This window comes from Orycteropus afer, unplaced genomic scaffold, assembly GCF_000298275.1.
Source record: "Orycteropus afer afer isolate SDZICR_OR568_19922 unplaced genomic scaffold, OryAfe1.0 scaffold00824, whole genome shotgun sequence".
NCBI classification, from domain to species: domain Eukaryota; kingdom Metazoa; phylum Chordata; class Mammalia; order Tubulidentata; family Orycteropodidae; genus Orycteropus; species Orycteropus afer.
The window spans coordinates 467,922-492,172 of NW_006922411.1; the positions used below are offsets into that span (position 1 = coordinate 467,922).

General features: G+C 49.3%; 1 protein-coding gene across 1 annotated transcript in view; it reads right to left on the bottom strand.

The window, feature by feature from the left end:
* TKT (transketolase) overlaps positions 1–22,663 on the bottom strand; it is a 30,656-nt gene extending 7,993 nt beyond the window's left edge. The window contains exons 1-8 of the mRNA XM_007957932.2: positions 22,557–22,663; positions 12,434–12,551; positions 11,455–11,568; positions 10,464–10,561; positions 6,111–6,302; positions 4,022–4,140; positions 3,051–3,244; positions 2,088–2,252 (exon numbers count right to left, since the gene is read on the bottom strand). Coding sequence (XP_007956123.1) covers positions 2,088–2,252; positions 3,051–3,244; positions 4,022–4,140; positions 6,111–6,302; positions 10,464–10,561; positions 11,455–11,568; positions 12,434–12,551; positions 22,557–22,663 — 1,107 coding nt within the window. The remainder of the gene's footprint in view (positions 1–2,087; positions 2,253–3,050; positions 3,245–4,021; positions 4,141–6,110; positions 6,303–10,463; positions 10,562–11,454; positions 11,569–12,433; positions 12,552–22,556) is intronic.
* Positions 22,664–24,251: the final 1,588 nt, after the last annotated feature.

Here is a 24,251-nt window from a genome sequence, read left to right on the forward strand (position 1 = left end):
AGACCAGAAGAACTAGATGGTGCCTGGCTACTACTGTCAACCACTCAGAGGGGGATCTATGTAGGAGATCCTGGATAGAGAGGGAGAACAATGTGGAACAAAACTCAAAATCACTTGGGAAAAAAAAAGGAGGAGGGTAGGTTTGGTGGTCTGATAGAGCCTGGTGGAACCACTGCTGCCCTTCAGGTCTGCAACTGAACCCAGACCTGTGGCTTCCAGCCAAAAAAAAGATAGGCATATGAGTTGAACATGTACCTGAGGTAGATACACTCTCTGAAGAGAACAATCATGGGAGAAAGAAGGGCTGTGTATGCACAGGAAGATGCTCAGAGGGCAGGAGTGCATGGAGGGATGGACACAGGGAAAGCGTACCTATCGAGAAGAAGTGGGAGGGGAGGTGTTGCATTGTGGTAAATTGTAGTCAATGTCATGAGATGAGACAACGTGTGTGTGAACTGCTGTATGGACAGTGAATTTGCTCTGTAAACTTTCACCCAAATCACAATAAAAAAAAAAAAAACTAGTCCATAGGACTGTTTAATAGCCCACATGGACAACAGCCTCTGCTAACCTGAGACCAGAACTAAATGGTGCCTGGCAGCTACTACTACTAACTATTCTGACCAGGGACACAATAGAAAGTCCTGGACAGAATGGGAGAAAAACCTCAAATTCTTGAAAAAGGCCAGACCTACTAGACCAACAGAGACTAGAGGAACCCTCAAGACTATCACCCTAAGATATCTTTTGAACTTGGAATTGAAGCTATTTCTGCAGGTCACCTTTAAGCCAAATAATAGGTTGGTTTATAAAATAAACAATACCACCCAAGAGTAATGTGTCCTTTAAACTAACTATATGTGACCAAAAAGTCAACATTTACCCAAGAAAAGATGAGAAGGCAAGGAGGGGAGGGGAAGCTAGATCAATGGAAACAGAACAAACAATGGAAATACGAGTGCTGACACAATGTGAAAATTATACCCATTGTCATGGAACAATTTGTATAAATTTTTTAAATGGGAACCTAATTTGCTGTGTAAATTTTCACCTAAAACACAATAAAATACTGGGGGTGGGGTGGGGAAATGGTCATTGTAAATTACATTCCTGGGGAAACTTTTCCTCTAGCAATGAGCAAACCCTTTCATAAAGGACTAAAGCTTAGTCATAGATTATTCATCCTTCCTGGGCTCTCTCCCATATCTCCCACCAGACCCAAGGCCCTACCCTCCCAACCCTTCCTCTGGCACCTGAGGACAGCAGCTTACAGCAGCCTCACTGAGGTTCCAGGCCCCAAATCCCTCCTCAGAAGCACAGTCATTGGTTTCAAATCAGTAGCTTCCTCCAAGACTCTGAAACCTCTGGCTGACATAAGCCCTTCTTCCTTGGCACCGGAGGGCCTCCCTGGCCCTCACGCTTGCCAGTTTTGTCTGGACTCTCAACCCAACAGCTGGGAAGGCTAGAAGGCCCAGAGACGCAGCTTTAGGTTCAGCTGGAAGAAGAACTCTGGACCAATGCTGGTCTCCTGCGTCAGGAGAAGGGCCTATTTTGAAAAACAGGACAACACATCTTTTCTTATTTCACAATCTCAGTTATGACAAGGGGCTGTCCCCCAAACTGTGTGCAGGCCTAAATGTTTCCTCTTCTCTGCGTCCCTTAGGGTAGCAGGGTCAGTGCTTTGTGCATAAAAGCATTCAGCAGACCCTGGTTGCTAAGCCCATCATGTCCCTGCCTCCTCCTGTGCTCACGCTTCCACCTTGAAGGCCCCAGAGAAATCCTACCCCAAGTCTGCAGGCAGCTCCTCCTGTGTGCACCTGTGGCCCTGCTCATCTCCCCCACCTGCACACTCACCAGGACATTTCCACCTGGGCACAACACTCCCACCTACTGTGACTGCTTGAGATCAAGGGTCAGTGCTGTTCCTGACCTCTCAGGGCTGGCTCACAATGGGCACGTGGCACTGCCAATGTGGCTGCCTGAAGGAGCAGAGGACTTCAGCCCTTCCCCTGTCTCCTTAGACCTCAGCCCCTTACCTGTAGCTGGACCTGCACCCACCCCACCTCCCACTTGCCCCTGACACCCACCATGTTCTGCTCAGCGATGTAGCACTCAATGAAACGGTCTGGGTGCTCCTTCTTGAAGAGCTCCGAGAAGGTGGAATTCTTGGTGTCCCCATCCAGGGCAATGACACGGTCACTGGCATGGCCCAGCTTGGCCAAGGCTTGCCCATAGGCTTTGCGGGTGGCTATCTGTCAGGGGAGGGAAGAAGCAGGAAGATTCTGAGCACCATGAAGGGAATGGGTGCTGCTGGGAACCCTGTGTGGCCTCTGTGAGACCACATCATTTAGGGGAGGATTAAAAATAGAGGCAGAAAAATGAATCCCCACAACACAAAGTCCTGTGAAAACATTCACTTCCATAAAGTTGCCAAGGAGAACTTCTACAGTGAATGTCTTGGGAATCTCTAGGGTCCCCTATCCTGGCCCAGCTGTGAGCCATCTGAGCTGCAAGCTGCAGCAAGACCCCTGTGACAGAGGTCTATAAGCCCACTTTGCAGGTGTATAAACTGAGAGCCTGGGAGTCAGACAGACTGACACTGGACTGCATCAATGAGTTCATAAAAGGTAGTGGGTCCTGGAGCAGGACAGCCCTGCTTAGCTTTTGCCAGCAGTCCTGTGGGACATGTGAGGCTCCTAAGCTCAAGGCCAAGGGGCCCTGATCGACCAGGGATGCAGGGATAGAGAGACTCAGGGACTCAGAAGCCCTGGAATTTGATCCCAGCTCTACCCATAACTTGCTGTGTAACTCTGGCTAAGTCCCTTGCCCTTGCTAAGCCTCTGCTTCTCACCTTTCAAAGGTAAATAGTTCTAGAGCTGGCTGTCCTCATGAGGAAGGGCTCTGCACCCTAAGTGAATCACCCTCTTCCCAGCTCAAAGCCCCTTTTCCTATGCTCTTCAGAGAAGATTATAAAGCCAGCCTTGGGGAAACCAAAGAACCATGGCCACTAACACCCAGTTAGCCCAGAAAAGTGAGGCCGAACTTTGCACCTTGTCCCCAACTTTGTAGCTGGGTGGGGTGGGCATGCGGATGTTGGTGATGTCTACTGAGGGGGCATCCTCCTGTGGGGGGGTTGCCAGGATCTTCTTCTTGCTCTGGATCAGGCTGTAGATTTCCTGGATGGTCTGATCAGCCATGTTTTTGGGTAGGGGCTTCCCATGCCAAGACTCCTTATCTTCTACCCCTACAGGTATAAGACAGAAGGGCAGAGGACAGGTAAGAAGGAAGCTCCCCAAAGGGCCAGAAAGGTGCTCCAGCGGTATGGCCCTCTATCTGGCTAGACGGACCTGGGTTCAAATTCTGGCTCAGTCACATTGACTACTGACTTACCTAAGCAACTCACTTAACCTTGCTGAGTCTACTTCCTTGTTTGCAATGACAGTCTAATCCTACAGGGTTGTGGGAAGGACATAAGGATAGGGTCCGGTATGCAGAGAGCCAGTCAACACAAGCTCCCACTTGACTTTCCTATCCCTGAGGCTGCCTTCCTTACTCCCACAGCCTTGAACGAGTTGCCATTGAGTCGAGTCCAACTTATGACAACCCCAGGTATGTCGGAACAGAACTATGTTCCACAGCGTTTTCAGTGGGTGATTATACAAAGAGATCACCAGGCCTTTCTTCTGAGGCACCTCTGGATACACTCAACCATTTGCACTACCCAGGGACCCCCTTAAAGCACCACAAATTGTTGCTGCTCTGACCATGGCCTGCCTATAAACAAGCATAGACAGACAACCCTTGGTTTCCAAGGAGCAGGTGAACCCAGAAGCCAGGGGCCATAGCATCTCCTATTCCCCCTTCTCCAGAGCCCAATAAGGCAGCCAAGGCCATGTGCTTCCCCAGGCAAAGGAACAGAACTGGGTGGTCTCTGACCCCAGCAACTCCTCCCAACCCCACTCCAGTTAGCCTGGGCCTAGTCCCAAGGAAGGGGTGGGAAGGCAGGCTTGTGCACGCTGACCTGCAATTCCTCGGCCCTTGAAGGTCTTGGCGATGATGACTGTTGGCTGGTGCTTAGCCTGGCCAAAGGCCTTGCACAGCTCCTCCACACTGTGTCCGTCGACGATGACAGCATGCCAGCTGGGGAAAGAGAGGACAGAGTGGCACCGTGGAGGCACAACAGGAAGGGGCAATGCTCAGCTGCCAGGGGACCCCGAGAAGCATCTCAGGGAAAAGTCTGACCTGGCACCTATGGGTCTGCCCCCGCTCAGCCCCACAGCTGTGTTCTGGAAAAGAGCTAGAGAAGTCAGGCAGCCTAAAATGCTCCTGTTTCCAATTTGGATTTTCTTTTTTCTTTTCTTTCTTCTTTTCATATTTTACTTCCTCTCATCTGCCTTGGAACAGATTTTCCTCCTTTCCTAAATAATTCTTAGGCTTAATTCCCATGCTTAGTTCTTTTATTATTTCTTTCATTCCTGATCTATGAATTTTCTACTGAAAGCTTTTTTGGGGATAATGCTCTGGGTTTGGGATCTGTCTGCTATTATAGTCTTGATGAATTTCTGGCCCAATTTTTATTTAGGGAATATATCCAATAACTCCATAGATGTTGGGTATGGGTGCTGAAAATTTTACAACAGGAGTCATACGCTGTCAGACATATCAGGGGACACAAGCTGGGAGAGGGCAAGCTTTCTGCTTAAAGTGATCCTTTTGGGGACTGTTCTTGAAATATTAAAAAAAAAAAAAAAATCCAGCTACTATGTACTGAGTGTTCACACTGTGAAGCACCCTACACATATTAACCCATTATTAACCCATTTAAGCCTCATTACAACTCCAGAACAGGGCTCTGGTATTGCCCCCATTTTACTGACAAGTAAACTGAGACACTGATGATCAAGTAACTTGTGCAAAGCTGCAAAGCTAATAAGTAGAGGAGCCAGAACTAAACTTACAGAACTTGGCACCAGAGCCACAAGGTTATGAACAAAGGCCCCAGGAGCACTGTCAGGGTTATACACCAAGTCCTCAACCCAATGTGGCCTCAGGAAGGTCCTTTAGAGGTACTTTGTGCTTTAGTTCCCTCCCTTCATCCTCTCTCTTCAGAAGGTCAGTCAGAGATAGCAGTCTTATGTAATCACAGCCATCAATCCATCCACACAGGGCAGCCTGGGCAGACTCAGGCTCTCAAAGACCTGCATAACCCAAGTGCAGCCTGCCTCCCTGACAAAGGCCTCCACAGCCTCGTCAGCCAAGGGTAAGCCTGGGGTGTGGCTCCCTTGGAACCCCAACTGCAGAGACACTTATATTTGGGGCTAGGGAAGGAGACATTGAGGTGATATTTTAATTGAAATCTACCCAGACTGACCTTCCTATTTTGTAACATATGACTCAGAATTCACAACTATTATTCAAGACCCAAGGGGAAGTCCTATGTCCCCATTTTACTTGGAGAGAGAGCCTATTCCTCCTCCTCAGGCTGGCTGGGGCCAGGTGCAAGAGGGGGCCCCTGATTGATACTCAAATGTCCCAGTAATTACATTTTAGGGGCTTCCCTAAAATCAAAAATTAAAGTCAACAGCCTATAAATTGACAATCACTAGTGCAGTCTTCTTCTTCTTCACTCAGGAACAATGTGAGGATACATGAGATGGTGTATGTGGAACCTCGGAGAACATTCATGCCACACAATAATGGTTTGCCCAAATAAAGAAACTTCCTTAAAATTGGGCCTCAACCCACAATTCCATGGCTTTTGCCTGAGCTACCACTTTAAGTACAAATGGTCAAAGTTTGAAATTGTTGTTATGTGCCGACTGACTCATAGTGACCCCTCCTTGGGTTTCCAAGGCAGTATCACTACAGAAGTAGATTGCCCCATCTTCCTTCCGAGGAGTGGCTGGTGGATTTGAACCACCAGCCTTTGGTTAGCAGTCAAGTGCCTTAGCCACTATGCTACCGGAGCTCCCAAATAGGGAGACAAAATGTCTGTGAGACCATAGATGGGGCTTAACCTCTGGACTCAGTTCACGCGTCTGCAAAGCTTCTACTCTATCACAGATGACTTTTCAGGCTGTGAACATGCTCACCCATGGCCTCATACATACCCAAAGGCCTCGCAGCGCTTCTGGTAGATGTCCACTTGGTGCTGCAGTGGGGCTGGGTCACTCTGGCCCAGGCGGTTGATGTCAAGAATGGCAACAAGGTTGTCCAGCTTGTAGATGCCAGCGAAGGCCATGGCCTCCCACACGGAGCCCTCTGACAGCTCTCCATCCCCCAGCATGCAGTAGACGCGGTAGCTGCAGACAGATGGGGCTGGGTCTTGAGGCTGGTCCCTCTCACCTGGACCAACCATGCTATCACCCTCATCCCTCCTAAGAAGCCTGCTCCTTGAGCAAGGGTGGGCCGCCACACAAACATGAAGGACAGACAACATTTCTGTGGAAGGGGCAGCAGCATCTTCAAGTACCTGCTGCCCACCGAGTCCACAACTCCATAGGAAATGGCTGTGAAGAAGCTATGAGGAATTCAAGAAAGAACCACTGACTTCTGAGAAACAGAGCTCTATGATAATCAGGGTCTGGCCAATAAGGAAAATGGGAGTAATTAGGGCAAAAGGAAAATGAGGAAGAGTGGTTAACGGCAAGCTACTTGCCTTGGGCAGAAGCTTGAGCCACGCCCACTGCAGGGGAGGAACTGCCTCTCCAGCCTCCGGGAACCAGAAGTGTCAGAGGAGGCCTAGGGACTCACTGGGTAAGCCACAGGAAAAGGGAGACCTTGGAGCCCATACCCATCTGCTTGGAGGAGCTGGGTGGAAAGGGTAGAGGCTGTCATGCCTGCCAGGCAACATTCTACAGCAGGAGGATTCCAGGTGAGAGAATGAGCACTAATGAGGGAACTTCAAGGCCAAGATCACTGGGGGCAACTAGGTGCCTCTTAGAATGGCTCTCTTCAAGGCTCCAGAGCTGGCTCTTATACCTAAGACTGGAGCTGGGCTTGGCCTTTTCCCCACCCCAAGGTACTCTCTCTCCCTTAGATCAAAAGCAGACATGATCTCTTCAAGGGCAATGTGACATGGTAAAAATAACTGAATCCAAGATACATTACCCAGAGCAAACAGTTAATGCATTCAGCTCCTAACTGAAAAGCTAGAGGTTCAAGTCTACCTAGAGACATCTCGTGGAGGTGGCTCAGAAGAAAGGCCTGGCAACCTACTTTTGAAAAATCAGCCATTGAAAACTCTATGGAATTCAGTTCTAATATGACACACATAGAGTCATCATGAGTTCAAGTTGACTCAAGGCAACTGTTTTTGTTGTTGTTGTTGTTTAAATAGAACCTTCCCTGGCCCTGGGGAGGGTGGAGCAAAGTGGGTAAGGCTAGAGCAGGGAAAACAGTTCAGGGACTGACCTCAGCCCTAGGGGTTGTGAGGGATGAGCATGGCTGAGGGGCAATGGCAGCAGGCATAGGAATAATCCCTTTCACTGGGCCATCCCATGCCACCTAGGAGCTGGGGCAGGGTTGATAGCAGGTCCTGTGCTTAGTTATTCTAAAAACACAGACAAGAAAACAGGTTCAGAAAGGTCAAGGGATCTGGCTGAGGTCACACTTGAAGTGGCTGAGCTGGGACTCAACCACAGCCTGACTGCCCAGCCCAGACTGTCCACCTGCTGCTCTGTCTAGGAATGCATGTAGGGTGAGAGTGACAAGCAAGCCTGGGGACCCTCCTTTTCCCTGCCCAATGCCAGCTGTTTGGCCCCAAGGAGGGAGGCTGGTGCCCAGATGTGTTCAAAGGAGACATAGCTGCCCTCCTGCTGCTGCAGGAAAAGGTCCTTGACCCAGATACCGACTTAGCAGTCCTGACCTCCAGGTCCCCTTGTAGCAGAGGGAGCAGGAGAAAGAGGCTGGAGATAGACAGTTACATGCTGTCAGCATGACTCAGCACTTCCACTAGCCTCCAGGCCTCCATAGTGTGGGTTCCCTTTCTCCTTACCCTGCCTAGTGTCTTCCTTTCTGTGGCCTCCAGGATGGCTGGCCAGGAGAAAGTCACAGGGCCCACACTCCACAGAGGCCCTATCAGACCCAGGATTATATGAAACTGGGTCATACTGTCATGTGTATCTCTTCTCTCCCCTGGAGGGTACAAGGGGGCCCAGAGCCCATAGAGGGGTTCTGGTCTGGAGTAGCAGCTCCCCAAGTGACCACCCTGATGGGGCTGAGCCAGAGAAGCCTAGAGGGAATATAATTTTCCCTAGAAAGATTCTAGGGAAGCAGCCTGGCTGCCTTCCCAACCCACACCCATTTCCTGGGAAGTGAGACCAGGCTGAGCCCAGAGGAGTCTCAGTGTAGCCTCAGCTTTAAGGCCTAGGACAAGACTGGCCTTGTGGTGGTCAACAGGCTCTGGCCAGGAGGGTGCTCTGAGGGTCCTAAGGGATTCCCTGACCTGGAGAAGGAATTGTGAGCAGGAAGAGCATCCTCTATCCCACATAAGTCTGGGCTAACTTTCAGATTTTATATTGCCTGGAACTGATTTTATGGTGAGGAGAATGTTCACTTCTTTTTAGCACTTTTCTGTATTTTTCAAATGAGTATCTTGTAATTAATATATATATATATATATATATATATAAAGAAAAATAAAAGGGAGTTGGCTTGGCATAAGCACCTTGGTTGATGGTTGGTAGCAACAGTGACTCGAGCCTGGGTCTATTATATCTGGGTACTACCTCTGGGCGCCTGGCCCAGCCTGATAATCCCCTTAATACCCCTGTAACCCACCCTGGCCCCAAGCCACCCTGGATGCTGGGAACCTGGCTAAACTCCTTTTCCTTACACTGGATTGTTCCATTATGTGTGGATCAGCAAGTGACCCTTCGTGTGGAATTACTTCAAGCAACTGTAGGGAATGATTATCCTCCATCTCTGGTTCTGTGTCAAATAAAATGCTCTTCAACACAAATCCCATTCTTTGTGCTTTTCTCTCTTCACTTCACAGTGAATTACTTTTAGGTGTAGCTGAGCCTGCCTCAAAGCTCAGCCAGGGACTAAGAACAATTGCTGGCTGATGGAGTCAGGTGAGGCTAGCCTGGGTGGATCTGGAAGGGGCCTTGCAGCCCCAGCCCCACCTCCTCAAAGGTGTCCCAGGCGTGCCTGCACACAGTAGGTGCTCACTGTGGTGTGGCAGCCAGTCAGGCTCCTCTCTCCCTGCAAGCTGTCCTCAGAGGACCCACAGTTACCTCCACATCCCCCTTACCTTCCAGCCCCAGGATAGCCCTGGCTGTGGCCCTTCTCCTCCTAGTGTGGCTATAAAACACTACAGGACAGTAGGGAAGCCACTTACTGCTGGGAGGGAGCTGGGGCTGCCTTGCCCATGAGATGCTCGTCATGCCACTCTGCGGGCCTGCCTCCAAAGGCCCTCTACATCAAGGACACGTCCTACCTTTAAGGCTCCCCAAACCTCTTATACCTCCCTCAGGCCCACACAGAACAGCCAAACATGGCTATGGACACATGACTTGGATTCAAATGCTGCCCTAACTACTGCCAGATGAGATGAGGCAAGCATCTCATCCCAAGTTTCATCTGTAAGAGGGGCCTACCCATCTCACAGGGGCTTATGAAGGTGAAACCTGATAAAGCATGTAAGTACAGGGTCTGACCCCCAAACCACAGAACCACAGAGGAAGGAAGAAACCATTCTAGCCTATTATGCCCTGATCCCCAGATTTACTCTATGAAATATTTTTAAAATTTAGAAACTAAGTGGTTTTAACAACTTGCACCCCGCACCCCCTCCCACCCACCCACCCAAAAACAAAAAACAAAACACACCTGTCTGCGGGCCACATCTGGCCAGTGGACAACCTTGTAGCTGACATTTGCCTCAGGAGGGTTTTCCCACCAACCACCTGGTGCAGGAACAGTGAACCTCCCTGGTCAAGCTGCTCACCCACCCTCTACAGATTCAATCTCTCAAATGTTTATTTCTCTCTGGACTGGTAAGTGATAGGAGGTGGCTTAGGGATGTCCAGATCCTCTAAAACACACAACTTACACTTCCACAACATAAGGACTTGGGCCAAGATAAGGCTGGTGTCTAGTCAAGCATGAAGGGGAGAGCCTTGAGACTTCTGAGGTGTGGTCACTGGGCTTGGGGGCAACACAGGAACTCCTCACTCTGGCTAAACAGCACAATTAAGAGCAAGGGCTCTGGGTGCACACCTAGCCCTGCCAGCTGCTATCAAGGCACCTTAACTCCTCTGAGCATGTTTCCTCATCTGGAAAAGGGACTGGTCATGCTACCAGCCTCAGTGTGTCTCTGTGAGGACAAAGCAGGCCACACATGATCATTCCTCAGACCAGGCCGGGTGAAAGGAGGTGCCTGGGGCAATAATTAAGGCTGAGCCTCTGGGGACTCCTCCCAAAACTGTCTATTTTGGGGCACAGGGATAGGGTATTACCTGGCTTTGTCGAAGTATTTGCCAGTGTAGGCCATTCCGCAAGCAGCCCCGAGGCCCTGGCCCAGAGAGCCAGTGGCCACATCGGTAAAAGCTTGTTTCTGTCACAATAGAGGGCCACAGTTATTCACAGGGAAAGCAGGGAGCAGTGTGTTTCCCCATTCACCTCTCGGGATCCTGGCCTTGCAAGCCATGGGGAACACAGCAGCCAGACACACACGGAGACCTGGGGTGCAGGTTCTGGGGGAAGTGAGCCCCTGCAGAAGGCCCCCACCCCATGTGGCCTCTGCTCAGAGTGTGATTTCTCATTCTCATACACATAATTATGGTATTTGGTGGTAGGTTCAAATCCCAACTCTGCCCATTAGCAAGCTGTATGATCTCAGGCTGGCACTCGAACTTCTCTGAACCTCAGTTCCCACATCTGTAAACAGAGCCCACATCACCTACCTCAGAATATCTTGGAAAATTCAGGATAAAACTGACATAAAACACTTGGCCCTAGTGGGTGTTCAGTCGGGGGTGGGGGGTTGGGGGGGTGGAGGCAGGGGCAGGGTGATGGTTTTCACTGTAACCCAGAACACTAAACATCTGAAATGACTCTGAGATGCAAACAGACCCATTCCCTGAGGCGTAACCAAAATCCTGCTGCAATCCCCATAGATTCCTCAGTGAACCCCTCCTCCTGAGCTTGTCTAGGTGGCCAGGAAGGCCCAGTGAGAAAGGGAAGCTGGGTGGCTGGTGCCTGGGGAGAGGCCTTCCCTGAAGTTGACCCAGAGCACTCTCGTCTGGGGCCTCAAAAGGCCTTGTCTTTCAGCACCAGTTCAAGGTAAATTCTACGTGCTCTGAAAATACTTCTTTCCTTCCTCATCTCCACACCCTCCTCTGCCTTTCAATACCTTCAGCTTCTCAACAGGTACCCCTGCCCTCTCCCATACCTTGGGAAACAGAAAGTGGAGACAGAGCCCATGAGGCCCCTGGCAAGATCACTCACCGGGACAGGGTGTCCATCCAGGTCAGAGGTAATCTTCCTCAGGTTCAGCAGCTCTGCCTCAGGCAGGAAGCCAGCTTCAGCCCAGACTGCATACAGGATGGGAGCTGCATGACCCTGCAGGGGAAGGATGGTGAAAGGGGGAGGTCAGATAGGGAGCTGGTACTGAGGGCTGTTCCTACTGCCCACCAAAACCCAGGACCCAGCAGAGCTGGCTGGCCAAGGTATCAGTTTCAGGGGAGGAAACAAGTGAAGGCCTCTTGGTTTACAGCCCAAAGTTCTCACAGGCAAGGCCAGGCAGCACTAGAACAGGTGCAGGGGGAATACAGCTGGGATGCTGGACGAGGCCAAAACCCCAGCCAGCAGCCCGCTGCCCTAATCCATGGTTTCTGGCACGTGAAAGACTTGGACAGACTTCTAAGCTTTAATGCCTGCCACAAGAGACCAGAGGCCACAGAGCCAAGCCTGGGGTGTGTGTGTGCAGATTTCAAGGGTGCCAGGAGGTCCTACAGTATGGTTTGTGGCTGTGATTCTTATTCAAAAGGGGCAGGACAGGGTCTCCACCCCACCCCAACCATGCTGTAGTGTACCATTACTCCTAAGGGAAGCAAGTTGTGACCTCAGAGTGTTGGCACAACAAATCTGTAACCAGACCTGTATTGGAGTCCTAGCTGTAAACACCAAGAATGGACAGAACACATAGCTAGTCATTTCTACTGCCCCCCACCCTGTCCCTCTGGGTTACGGCCTAGTTAATATACCTGGACTCCAAGGATAAGAAACCCATTAATGCAGTCATGTAGTCCTCCACTTGGGTTCAGCTCATCTGCTGCTTCAGCACAGCACTGAAGGGAGGGGCTGGGACAAGCAGGCAGAGAAGGGAGGTGGGCAGGCTGGGCTGGGGCTGGAGGATGGGCAGTTTCCTCAGAGGTCACTTGATGGCAGCACCTTCTCAAGGGCCAGTGCTGGGCTGGGTTCTTACCTTGGAGAGCACGAAGCGGTCGTTGTGAGGGTTCCGAGGGTCCTGGGACTTGTAGCGCATGGTGTGGAAAAAGAGGACAGCCATGATCTCTGCGGCACTACAGCATGACGTGGGGTGGCTTTGGCACAGGGGAGAAGACAGATGTGTATCACAGCCCTGCACCTTCACCCGGCCCATGCACAGGGACCTGGAGTTGTAGGTCCTGGGAAGTCACACAGGACTGGCTTTATCAAAACCACATGCCCCTGCTGCCCAGGAGGGGTCATAGGGTCTCCAGGGCCACTGCTTGGGGTCAGGGTCAGCTGGTACGTACCAGGGACTGTCACACCCTTGTAGGGAGCACCAGCCCAGAGCCTCAGAGTCAAGGAATGGAAACATTCTGGGGCTAGACTAGGGTAAGAAGGAAGGAGAGGCCCAAGAAAGACAGTACCAGCAGGGCCAGCCTGATGGCAAAGAAGCTCCCTAGAACCAGCCCAAAGTTGGAGATGGCTGAAGTCCAGTTCCCACATAACAGCTCCTAGGAGTCTAAAGACTCAGAGCCAAGGGGAAGGACTAGGAGTGAGTGATTAGGTCTCTATGACAATAACCTACCATCCAGTGGGACTGCCCAAAGCTTTGTCCACCTGTGATGGGTGCTGGGCCTCAGAGCCCATGGGGTATGGTATAAGGGACTGAGGCTCACAGAATCACCATAGCCTTCCAGTAGTCTCAGCACATGGGTTTATAGGCTGCAAAACTGGGCTGTGAGCATCACTCGGTAGCCTTTTTAAATGGGTATATTGAAGGCTGGTGTAGCTACTTGGAAACATGTTTGTGAGAATTTAAAAAGCAAAACAAACATCTCACCTTCTACAAAGGCTACAACCATGCAAAAATGAAAATCCCTTCTGCCTGTGGACAATGGCTAAAATGGGGCTGACCAGAACAAGAGCCTACCCCTCTCGTCCAGGAGTTTCCCTGTTCTTAACCTCTTATTCTAATAACCACACTATCAGTTGTTTGAATGGCTACTGGGCAAAAGAATTAACAACAGAAAATGCAAAAATTACACCTTACAGATGAAGAGTTTCAGGTCTCTTAGGACACACTTACAGGATTAATTTAGCCCCTGCTCCCAGGAATGGGGACCAGAGGTTCCTGCTAGGGCATGCTGTAATTTTTGCCTAAAACTGAAGCCCTCTGGTCCACACAGTTTTGTTAAGATGTCAGCCTCAGGGCAAGTGGCTCCCAGCCTCCCGTCCATGCAGCTGAGCTCAGCCTTCTGACACTGTTGACCCTATTCTCCTTGAGGCCCTTCACACTGAAACATGCCCAACACTAAAGCCAAGGACACATGCAACATCTGGAGTTCACAGGCACCTCCCTCCTCCCCCATCCAGTTAGGGTCCCCACTGGGTTAGAGGTGAGTCACTCCCAGCGTAGAGACATTAGTAGAGAAATCCAGAGAACTGTTCCATGCTGGTTTAGTACCCACATTCTTGGCACACAACCATCTCATACTTAACCATTTCTATGAACTCCTGGTCATGGGGAAAAGACACTACACCTGAAAGAGGGAGGTGAGGAAACGTCAACGAGAACCTTTTTTCTGACTAGCAGGACCCCAAACCCTTGTCCCCATTGCCAAGCTTCAGTTGACTTGGAGAACATCCCAGTCAACACCAGTCAGGCTGATCTCCTGCCTTCCCACCTCCAAGAACAGCCTTGTCCCTGTGAGTCTGGTTTCAAAAGTCACCCCCCTGTTATGAGGAAGGGTGAGGGAAGGATGTGGGTACACACTGAGCAACTGCTCCAAGGAGAAAGAAGAAGACAGATGCTGGGGCTTCACCTATCCCTTTTATCTTAAGACCCCAGGATGACATTCCCACTGGGAAAAGTCTCCAGAGAAATGGTTTGGTGGCACAAGTGGGTACGTACATGGCAAAGGCCCAGGCAGAGTGGACCTGGGAGGAAGGGAAAAGTTCACCCACGGAGAAAGACTAGAAGTTGAAAAGGAGGAAAAGTAGTTGTGAGGTGGCCTTACAAAAAATATGAAAGCCCATGAAAGGTGGGCTTGCAATGTTATTCCCTCCAAGCATATGCCTGGACACATTCCTGGTCTCCACAGTCAAAGAAAACACACAAAATAAGGGGTCCTTAGGAGCCATGTGCCCTCCATACTGCCCACCAGATGGGAGAGAAGCTGTTAAGGATGATCTTCTGTAAAGTGTCCTGGGATGTGGGGGTGGGCAGATGTGAGCTGTACCATTCATGAGTTGTGTGACCTGAGTAAGTATTGCCACTCTCTGAGGCTCAGCTTCTTTACTTATAAAGGGGGTTCTGTGGAAGGGTGCCTGGGGACTCAGTGAGATAATGGATGCAAAGTGTCTGGGCCACCACGAACCACTATCATCTGCTTGTGGAACCCGTCCCCAAACCTCAGTCCCTCCAACTCCTCATCTGCAGGCTGGGAGTGTGATCTCCTCACTGGCCACAGGGCAGGTAAGAGGGAAGAACTGCCATAAGGCTCTGTAAACTGTAAAGTGCTGAGCATGCAAACATATAGTTAACTTGGAGCCAAGAGTAAGCTGAGCTTCTAAGCCTCAGGGTTTGAGCTTTTCCTGCAACCCCAGCTGGTTGTAGGCCTGACCAGTGGCATCACTAGGGGAGTGTGTGGGCGCTGACTGCACCAGGTGACACTGCCAGAGGGAGTGACACCAAAATGACTGTCTATAAAATTTTTGTGCAGTGTTTCAGTAGAAATTTATTATTTTTTATAAAAAATATCCCTGTAGTTAAACAACAAAAATACTTTTGTAAGCCCACCTTACATGTATCAATATACCTAACAAGGCTAAAGCTTTATGCTAATTTACTTTCTGAAACTTCTAGTGGTTCAGTGCCTAAGATATCTGACTGCTAACCAGAAGGCTGGCAGTTCAAACCTACCAGCTGTTCCACAGAAGGAAGATGGGGGAATCTACTTCTGTAAAGATTTACTGCCTCAGAAGCCCAATGGGGGTTGCTATGAGTTGGAATTGACCCGATGACAGTAAGTTAGTGAGTAATGTGCTCTGGTCAGAGCCGTCATTATTACCCAATTACAAGGACGATTCTAATCACATGGTTTTGTCTGTATGCGCCATAGTAATTTAAAGGTATAATTTTAATCTTGCTAGTTGTTTACATCACTACTATTGTTGCCATTATATTCAGTGATATATGGGAATTACAAGTTCTGAGTAACGTTGTTGTTGTTGTTATGTGCTGTCGAGTCAAACCCGACTCATAGCGACCCCTCCTTGGGTTTCCGAGGCAGTATCACTACGGAAGTAGGATTGCCCAACCTTCCTGCTGAGGAGTGGCTGGTGGGTTTGAACCGCCAGCCGTCTGGTTAGCAGGCAAATGTCTTAGCCACTATGCTACCAGAGCTCCCCTGAGTAACATTAGTACAAAAAAATATTACTTAGGATTCTGTATGGTCTGTTATGGGAGGAGGTCCATGGGGGAGAGTGACATCATGAGTTACTGCACTGAGTGACACCAATCCTAGTGACACTGCTGGGCTTAACAAATGCAGGTAGAAGCCCTTCTTAGTGTTGTGCACGACACACCTGTGTTACCCACCAGAAGCCAAAGGGCTGTTTAGTGACATGTTCTGTTTTGCCCAAGGCAGGCTATGGGGTACCTTATCCTACCACCAAACACTGAACTTGTCACTCCAAACACAGTGCCCTGTTTTTTGTTTTTTTTAAAAAAACCCCAAGTTCATCCCTTCTTTCACAAGTTTTTATTTCTCAGGTGTCAAACTCTTTGAGATGCACAGTGGTGACAAGCAGACTTGACAGACTTTTCAAAAATGTGTCCTTAGCCTGAATGGCTACTATAATATAAACTAATTCAATTTATGAAAGTGGTACTGTAAAAGTTTAGAGCTAGGCCCAAAGTACTCCCCCCACCCCAGAACATACATTCTTCCAGATGTCTCCTCCCCAGGAGGGTCTCTACTCTTCCTTTTAGTACTCACTCTGCCTGCTCACAGGCTTCCCTGTAGGACAAGGCCAGAGAAGATCCCTTACCCTCTGGCTGGGCTCCTTTAAGAGAGAATGGATGTAAGCTTCCATTAACACAATGCCCCCTCCCACCATACACATTCTGTGGGGCTAAATCACAAGCAACTCTGATTGTATGGTCAATCAATTAACTAACGTACAAATGAAGGAGGTCAAGCAACTATAATGGCCTCACTGAGACAATCCTTAATGCTTAGAAATATAAAAGAAGTTAGAGAAACTCTGTTATGGAGAAGAAATAAGTACCCTAAGAAGAGAGCTGAAAATCTACAGCTAAGATCCAACTTAAAAACTGTAGAAATAAGATAATAAAGAACAGAAATCTATGAAATAGGAATAAAATATACAATAAAAAGGATCAAAGCCAAGAGCTAAAAATTTAGCAAACTTCTGAGAAAGGCAATATAAAAAATGGGAAGGGGGCATAAGTAGAGATGCATTGGAGCTTCAAAAAGTAAAAGCATATGCTGAACAACCAGATGCAAATAAATGTGATAACAGAAATATTTTGGGGAAAGATAATTTACTAAAAACTGAATCAAGTAGAAATAGAAAACCTGACAAAGCACATTTATTCCCTAAGACCTAGCAACTCCACTGGTAAGAATATACCCAAAGAAAGAAACGCATGTACTTCAGGTAACACACATAGGACTGTCCCTTGAATTGTCTGTAACATCAAGACCTGGAAACTAGCAGATGTCCACTGACAGAACAGATTAATTGCATTATCATTATACAGTGGAATACTATACAGCAGTGAATATGAGTGAACTATACTTCACAGATCCAACATCAATATTATCTTACAAATGTATGTGAAAAAACACATTGCAGAAGGATGTGTGTAGCAAATAAAGCCAAACATATTGCTTATGAATATATACAAATGTTATAACCTGTAACAATGGATGATAACAAAATTCAGAGTTATCATGTCTTCTATGGGGAAAGGGTGTATCTTTTTATCTAGGGGGACACACAGGAGCTTCCAAAGTACTGGTAATATCCTAGTTCTTAAGCTGTGTGGCAGGTATACACAGGTTCATTATTTATAATACACATACATTATATTTTTTCATACACATTTGTAAGATAATATTGATGTTGGATCAGTGAAGTATAGTTCACTTACATTCACTGCTGTATAATAATACATATTACACAATCATGCATCACTTAATGCCCATGATATGGTCTGTGAAATAGGACGTTGCATGATTTGGATGTTGTGTAAACACCATATTGTAGTCTGCTCCTGCTTTTTCTTCAAGCATCCCAAACAAGTTTCGTGCCTGAGCAGTGATCATTAAGATGCTGAGAGAGATGTGCTTTTGTGTTTGGTCCTCAATCCATGTCATTAGCATTTTCTGTATATCACATGAATACTCTGAATGGACCTTGCCTCCCCATTCAGGGCACAGAGCCCAGTGTGCTGAGAACCCAGCTCTGCTGGGTCCTTGCCCTCAGGGAGGTGTCTGGGCCTGGCAGGGAGTGTTCTGGGCATCCAGGACAGATAACTGTGGTCTGTGGCAATCAAGGAGTTCCTGATTTTGTAGGACCAAGCTCTGGGTGACAACAAATATACCTAAGTAGAAGCAAAGTCCAGTAGTCACAGCCAAAACAAGGATTACAGGACAGTCAGAGTTCATAGGAAGCCACAAGAATATCTCAGCCAGACTCTGACCATCAACTACTGAATACAGCAGTCAGTTGGGCAAAGAACCAAGTTATTCCAGGGCAGCCAGGTGTCTCTACACTGTGTTGGGAAACATGACTGCTGCTGGGGCAACCTCAATGGGCTTCACTTTTGCCTCAGTCTGGGCCAGGCCAAAACGGAGAGGCAGGTCCCTGGCAGCTTTTCTCTGTCCAGAGAGCTCAGAGACCCAAAAGGGCCTGGTCCATGCAGAGGCCATCAGAGTACTCTGCCAAAGCCTTGGTGAATGCCAAAGCTGGTAGCAGGGATGGGGCCCATACTTCTAGCCACTTTAAAGTCTCATGGATACCAAGATGGGACCCCAGAATCTGCTCACTCTGCTCCCCCAGCCCTATTCCTAAAAAAAACCCAGTTTGAAAACCACCTATCTATGGACTTCTCCTTTAAAGATGGGGAAACTGAGGCCCTGGAAAGGGAAGAGTCTTAATGACAAGGTTGTAGCTGCTCCAAGCAGAGCCAAGGTTGGATCCTTGATCTGCTTGTGCCTACCAGCCAGGTATGGATGAAACCCACCAGCAATCCCCAAAGCAGGGGTGCATGTTACAGCACACCACCTTCCCCTTATTTAGAAGCATTGCACTGGTAACAGGCTGCCCAGGGATTCAGATGGCATCCTAGGTGACACTTGGGACTGTTTGGATAATGCCACAGTCCAGCCCTGGTAAGTGAGAACTGACAACTCTTTACCACCAGCTCAGCATCCAGGCCATTCTGACAAGGCCATCAGGTTTCATTTTTCACTTCCAGCATAAGCTGGACCATTGCCACTGTCCCTCAGCACAGGGAGAGAGATAGCCCCAGAGGAGCTCTGGTCACTGTGGGTGCTGCTTCAACAAAGAGCCCTTTGTGAAGGCTTGCCTCTCCACCTCCAGGCCCAGTTCCCCCGACAGAGGCCAGTGTCCTCATGCTGGGGAGGATAGGCTACTTGCCAGTGCCTAGTAAGGCCCACTGCATATGGGCACAGGGATAGGAAAGCTAATTGGGACTTCACTGAATCCAATAACCTATAGCCTAGGTCCTGACTAACAGAATGTCTAAGACCATATTTGGTGGGTGCCTATTAGAAGATGTGACCAAAATCTGTTTCGCCACCATGGTCATAAGCTCCCATCATGAGAAGATTCCTTAATAAATGTTTGACCCAAGGGATGACTTCAGCCCAGATTGGACCAGGGCCCTGGGACTTAGCCTTCCTTCAGGTGAATGGGAAGCTCCCCCTGCAATGGGGGAATTAAAAAAAAAAAAAAAAAAAAGTTGCTATTGAGGCACTTCCGACTCATGGTGATTCCATGTGTATGGAGTAGAACTGCTCCATAAAGGTTTTTATGGTTGTGGCCTGTCGGAAGCACATCACCATGTCTTTCTTCTGCGCTGTCTCTGGGTGAGTCTGAACCGCCAGCCTTTTGGTTAGTAGTCAAGCACTTAATTGTTTTGCACCACCCAGGTACTCCTAATGGGGGAATAAAAACCAAAAACCAAACCCATTGCCGTCATATGAATTCCAACTCATAGCGACCCTATAGGGCAGAGTAGAACTGCCTCATAGAGTTTCCAAGGCTGTAAATCTTTAGAGAAGCAGACTGCCACATCTTTCTCCCATGGAGCCCCTGGTAGGTTCAAACTGCTGACTTCTTAAGCCAAGCACTTAACCACTGTGCCACCAACAGTGAGTGGGTAGGTCTCAAAACAAACATCCTGAGAACTGGAAAACCACCCTTACCTCAACTTTCCCTTTGTTTTTTGTGTACAAACATACACTCTTAGCACATACCTTTCACAACTGCTCTTGTGACAGGGATTGCATAGCAATGTTACTTCCTTTTGAAAAATAAGTTTTCTTCAAACATTTCTTTCCTACATCTTCTATACATATACAAGCACACAAAAACACCCTATTTTAGACAAGCTTTTCTTTTCACAAATGGTTACTTTCGAGCTCAGTGAATTCCTCCCTAAGGCATTACAATGTAAACATAGGTATAACTCTCAGCTGCCACATCTTTTTTTGAGTGGAAACATGAGTTTAACTACCTAACAAAGACCCAACAACTCATCTGACCACCTTGAAAATCTGCCCATGGTTGTATATGTTATTTCATTTCTCCCCCAAGTACCCCTTTCCAATTTTCTCCCATTCTCCACAGTCCAGTACATATGTCACTTCGCCCACCTACCCAAACAGACTTCGCAATAATTTGAGCCCCACACTGGGCAGTATGGAACAGTTCATAAATTATCATCTTATTAAAGTCACTTAACACACTAGTCTCAGTTTTCTCATCTATAAAATGAGAATGTAACAGAATTTCTCTCATAGGGTTATTCTAAGAGTGCATGAGATATTAGCAACAATGCATGCTCTGTGTCACATGAGGGATACCTATTCACCTGCTCAGCCACCCTCTGATTGTATAAATGTCTTATCTTTCCCCACAAGATGCTCGGACATGTAATACTATCTATTTGGGTAATTGCTATCTCTTTCCAGTTAGATGTTCAGGGACCTGACTTGATAGCTCAAAGCACACAGTAGGGCTGACAGGATGAATGCCCCTGAAATGCAGTTCCAGTAAAATATAGGGTGTGTGGAATGATATAAACCCAAGAAAGATAATAGGTCCAAAGTGTGTATAGGGGTGAGTTGGGGTAGGAGGGAAATGGCCTCTAGTCAAGGATGTCTTAATGGCACAAAGGGCAGATGACTACCTACCCTGCAGGGCAAGAGATTTACTTCTTAATGACATAACTGGAAAAACAAAACAAAACAAAACAAAAAACCTGAAACCCACTGCCTGTATAAAATTGGCCAGAAGCCAAAGTCTTTGATCTGAGCACATAGCATGGCTTTGACAGTCCTTGGAAACCTGATCAGATCACACACACATGCCCTCTCCAGTCCTCAAAACCACTGTGTGAACCTATCATTAAAGTCACATGCAGGGCCCCAAGTGGAGCACTTGAATCCTCACAACCATGCCCATGGCAGGCATTATTACTGTCCCTATTTTACAGAGGGGGATAGACCCTGAAGTAACACGGATGACTGCCTCAACCACACCACTAAATGCCTGCAGCTGGGTGATGGGCCTCAGTTATCATTGTTGCTGTTACTGGCCACCTTCTGAAGAGTCTCCTCAGGATGAGCAACATCCTTTCTCCACCTTCTGAGCCAAGTTGGCTGGGAGAGGTGAGGAGGATCTTGGAGGATGGGCACTCTCGCCTTGGAGAAAGTGCACCTGCCAGCTGGCCCTGCACTCAGGACTTCATTCCCACCCATGGGGCCCTGAACTGGTCTTTCTTTCACCTATTCTTCTAGGTCTCATCTCCTTCCTCTGTCCCAGTTCAGATTTCAGACCTCCCATTCACACAGGACGCCAGGGTTCTGCATCCACGTGGCCACCTTCTCCACTCTTTCCTCACTCACCTTGCTCTCAGCTTGGACTTCAACCCATGGGTGACAACGAGCTGAAGTGGTGAAAGGGGAAGGTTGGCTTGAAGTAGGGAGAAGGCCCAGCCTTGGGCCCTGCTGCCCACCTGCGAACTCAGAGCCTAGGTTCAAATCCCAGCTTTCACTGTGTTCTTGGGCAACTAACTTAAACTCTGAACCTCAGTTTACTCATCATCTGTAAGTCGGAGGAGCCCTAGTGGCACAGTAGTTAAAGCACTCAGCTGCTAACCGAAAGATCGGCCGTTGAACCCACCAGCCGTTCTGCAAGAGAAACTATGAAAACCTACTGAAACCTGTCCTATAAGGTCCCCATGAATTGGAATCCACGACGATGCGGTTTTTTTTTTGTTTTGTTTTGTTTTTAAGAACGTTATCAGTGGTGCTGGCACAAGGTTGTGAGGAAGATTAAGAGAGTGCGGTGCATGGAAAGCACACCGCAAAGGGCCTGGTCCTCAGTGGATGCGCAGTAATGGTGGCCTTCCCAGCTTGTTGGAGAGGGAGGTCTTCGTGATTGACAAGTCCAATATTCCGCACCACAGTGCAGCCAGTAGCCGGAGACTAGCTAGAGGCAAAGCCGGCCTGAACTGCACCTAGACTCGCGAGCCAAGCCTCAGGCAGTCGGGGTGAGAAAGGGCGGCTCTGCGGCAGGGGCAACTACAAGGCGCGCGTACCCGGCGACGCCGAGGCCCGCGCCTCCGCCATCTGACCGCGCCCCCGGCCGCCGTCCTCGTGGTGGCATCGTGCAGCGCGACACGGAGCCAGTGCGACACGGAGCCAGTGCGACACGGAGCCGGCGCGCCCGGTGCAAATGCAGCTACCGGAAACGGCTCCTCCACCCTGCCTGAGCCCGGTGGGGCCGGGAGCACCCTCCCCGGCCCCCGCGCCCCTCTCCGGCCCCCGACTCACCCTGAGCCCGCCGCCGTGGTGGCCTGGATGGAGCTGATACGCAGTCGGTTGGCCGTGTCCTTCAGGGCCTGCAGTTTCTGCTGGTCAGGCTTGTGGTAACTCTCCATGGTGCGGCCGGGCAAGGAGGATGGGGAAGCCGAGGACTAGACGACGCAGCGGTTTTAGCAGCGACTGGCAGAAGCAGAGGCCGAGGCCGGCGTGGGGAGGAACGTTAATACTCCTGGGACCCGCCCGGAGGGGCGGAGCGGGACGGGGCGGAGCTCCGGGATCACCCCAGGCCGCCGTGTTGCCGCCGGCCCCGCCCCTCCGCCCCGCCCCTGCGTGCAGGGACGCTGCCTGTGTACTGACTTCGGCGGGGAGCTAGAGGGAACTGAGGCCTGAGAGGCCTGGGAGGCTCAGGATCCAGCCTGACGCTATCCGGTCATTCCACCTGTACTTCACGTCTGTTGGACAGCTGTGGCATGCCAGGCTCGTGCGTGCCAGGCTTGGGGCGCCCGGCCAGGTTCTATGCTCGGGCTTCCTGTGTGTCTGGCCATGCACTATAAGTATTAACCACACACTGTTAATAATAATCCCAGGCTCCAGGCTTAGCTCAGAGTTTGGCTGTTGACTGGTATCTTCACTAAAGACCATGCTCCTTCTTCAAATTACCCTGGGTGGAATTGAGAGGGGAGACTTCATTGTTAATTCCATTTTACAGATAAACAGAGGTGTGGTGAGGTGGGTGATAGAACATTGAGCTCCTAATTCCCAGGCCTTACTAAGGTGATGGGAGCTCTGGTAGCATAGTGGCTAAGGCACTTGACTGCTAACCAGAAGGCTGGCGGTTCAAACCCACCAGCCACTCCTCGGAAGGAAGGTTGGGCAATCCTACTTCCATAGGCATACTGCCTCGGAAACCCAAGGAGGGGTCCCTATGAGTCAGGGCTGACTCGATGGCACATAACAGTACTTCATTCTGTTGTACATGTTGCTATGAGATGGAATCACATTGATGGCAGCTAACAACTGGGATTTGCTTCCAGGTTTATAAGGACAGGAGCACCCACTTTCTCTGTTACCGAACCTTATGGTCCCCATAAGTTGTGAAGCTGTCCGGAGTAGGGAGGGGACTATTATCACAGACAGCATCTCACCGAATGCCCCCACCACAGACATACAGGCCTTGTGAGTTCTATACTGTTTTGACCTTCATTTTACACAACAAGAATTTCCATTTTACAAGAGAGGAAAAAAAGCACGTTCTTTCAATTTGTAACTGAGCAGGGGCCTGAATCAGGTCTGGCTGATGCTGAGCACCTGAGAGAGCCAGAGGAGGCACCAGGCCTGCCTTCATCCCCTCTGTTCTCTGCGTAGCCCATACTCAGAGCTCCTTATCATATGGGATAATGGACTGAATGTGGTAGGAGTTGACACAGGAGAAGGCAGAACCAGGCTAGGCTGCTTCTCGGCTGATCTGACTGCCAGACCACAGGTTAGACCTCCCAGCATGGCATCCCACAGCGCCCAGCTCCCGGTGACACAGCCCCCAGGGGCCTGCACACCTGAGGCTGTCCCTACTGCCATCTCGCTGATGAAGGCTATGGGCTGGGATTGGAGTGAGGTGGCCTAGGGTGTGCCACCTTCAGAGGCCTAGTAAGCCTCTAGCCACCTCTGTCCTCCAGTTACAGTTTGGTAAGAGGTAACACACCCTTG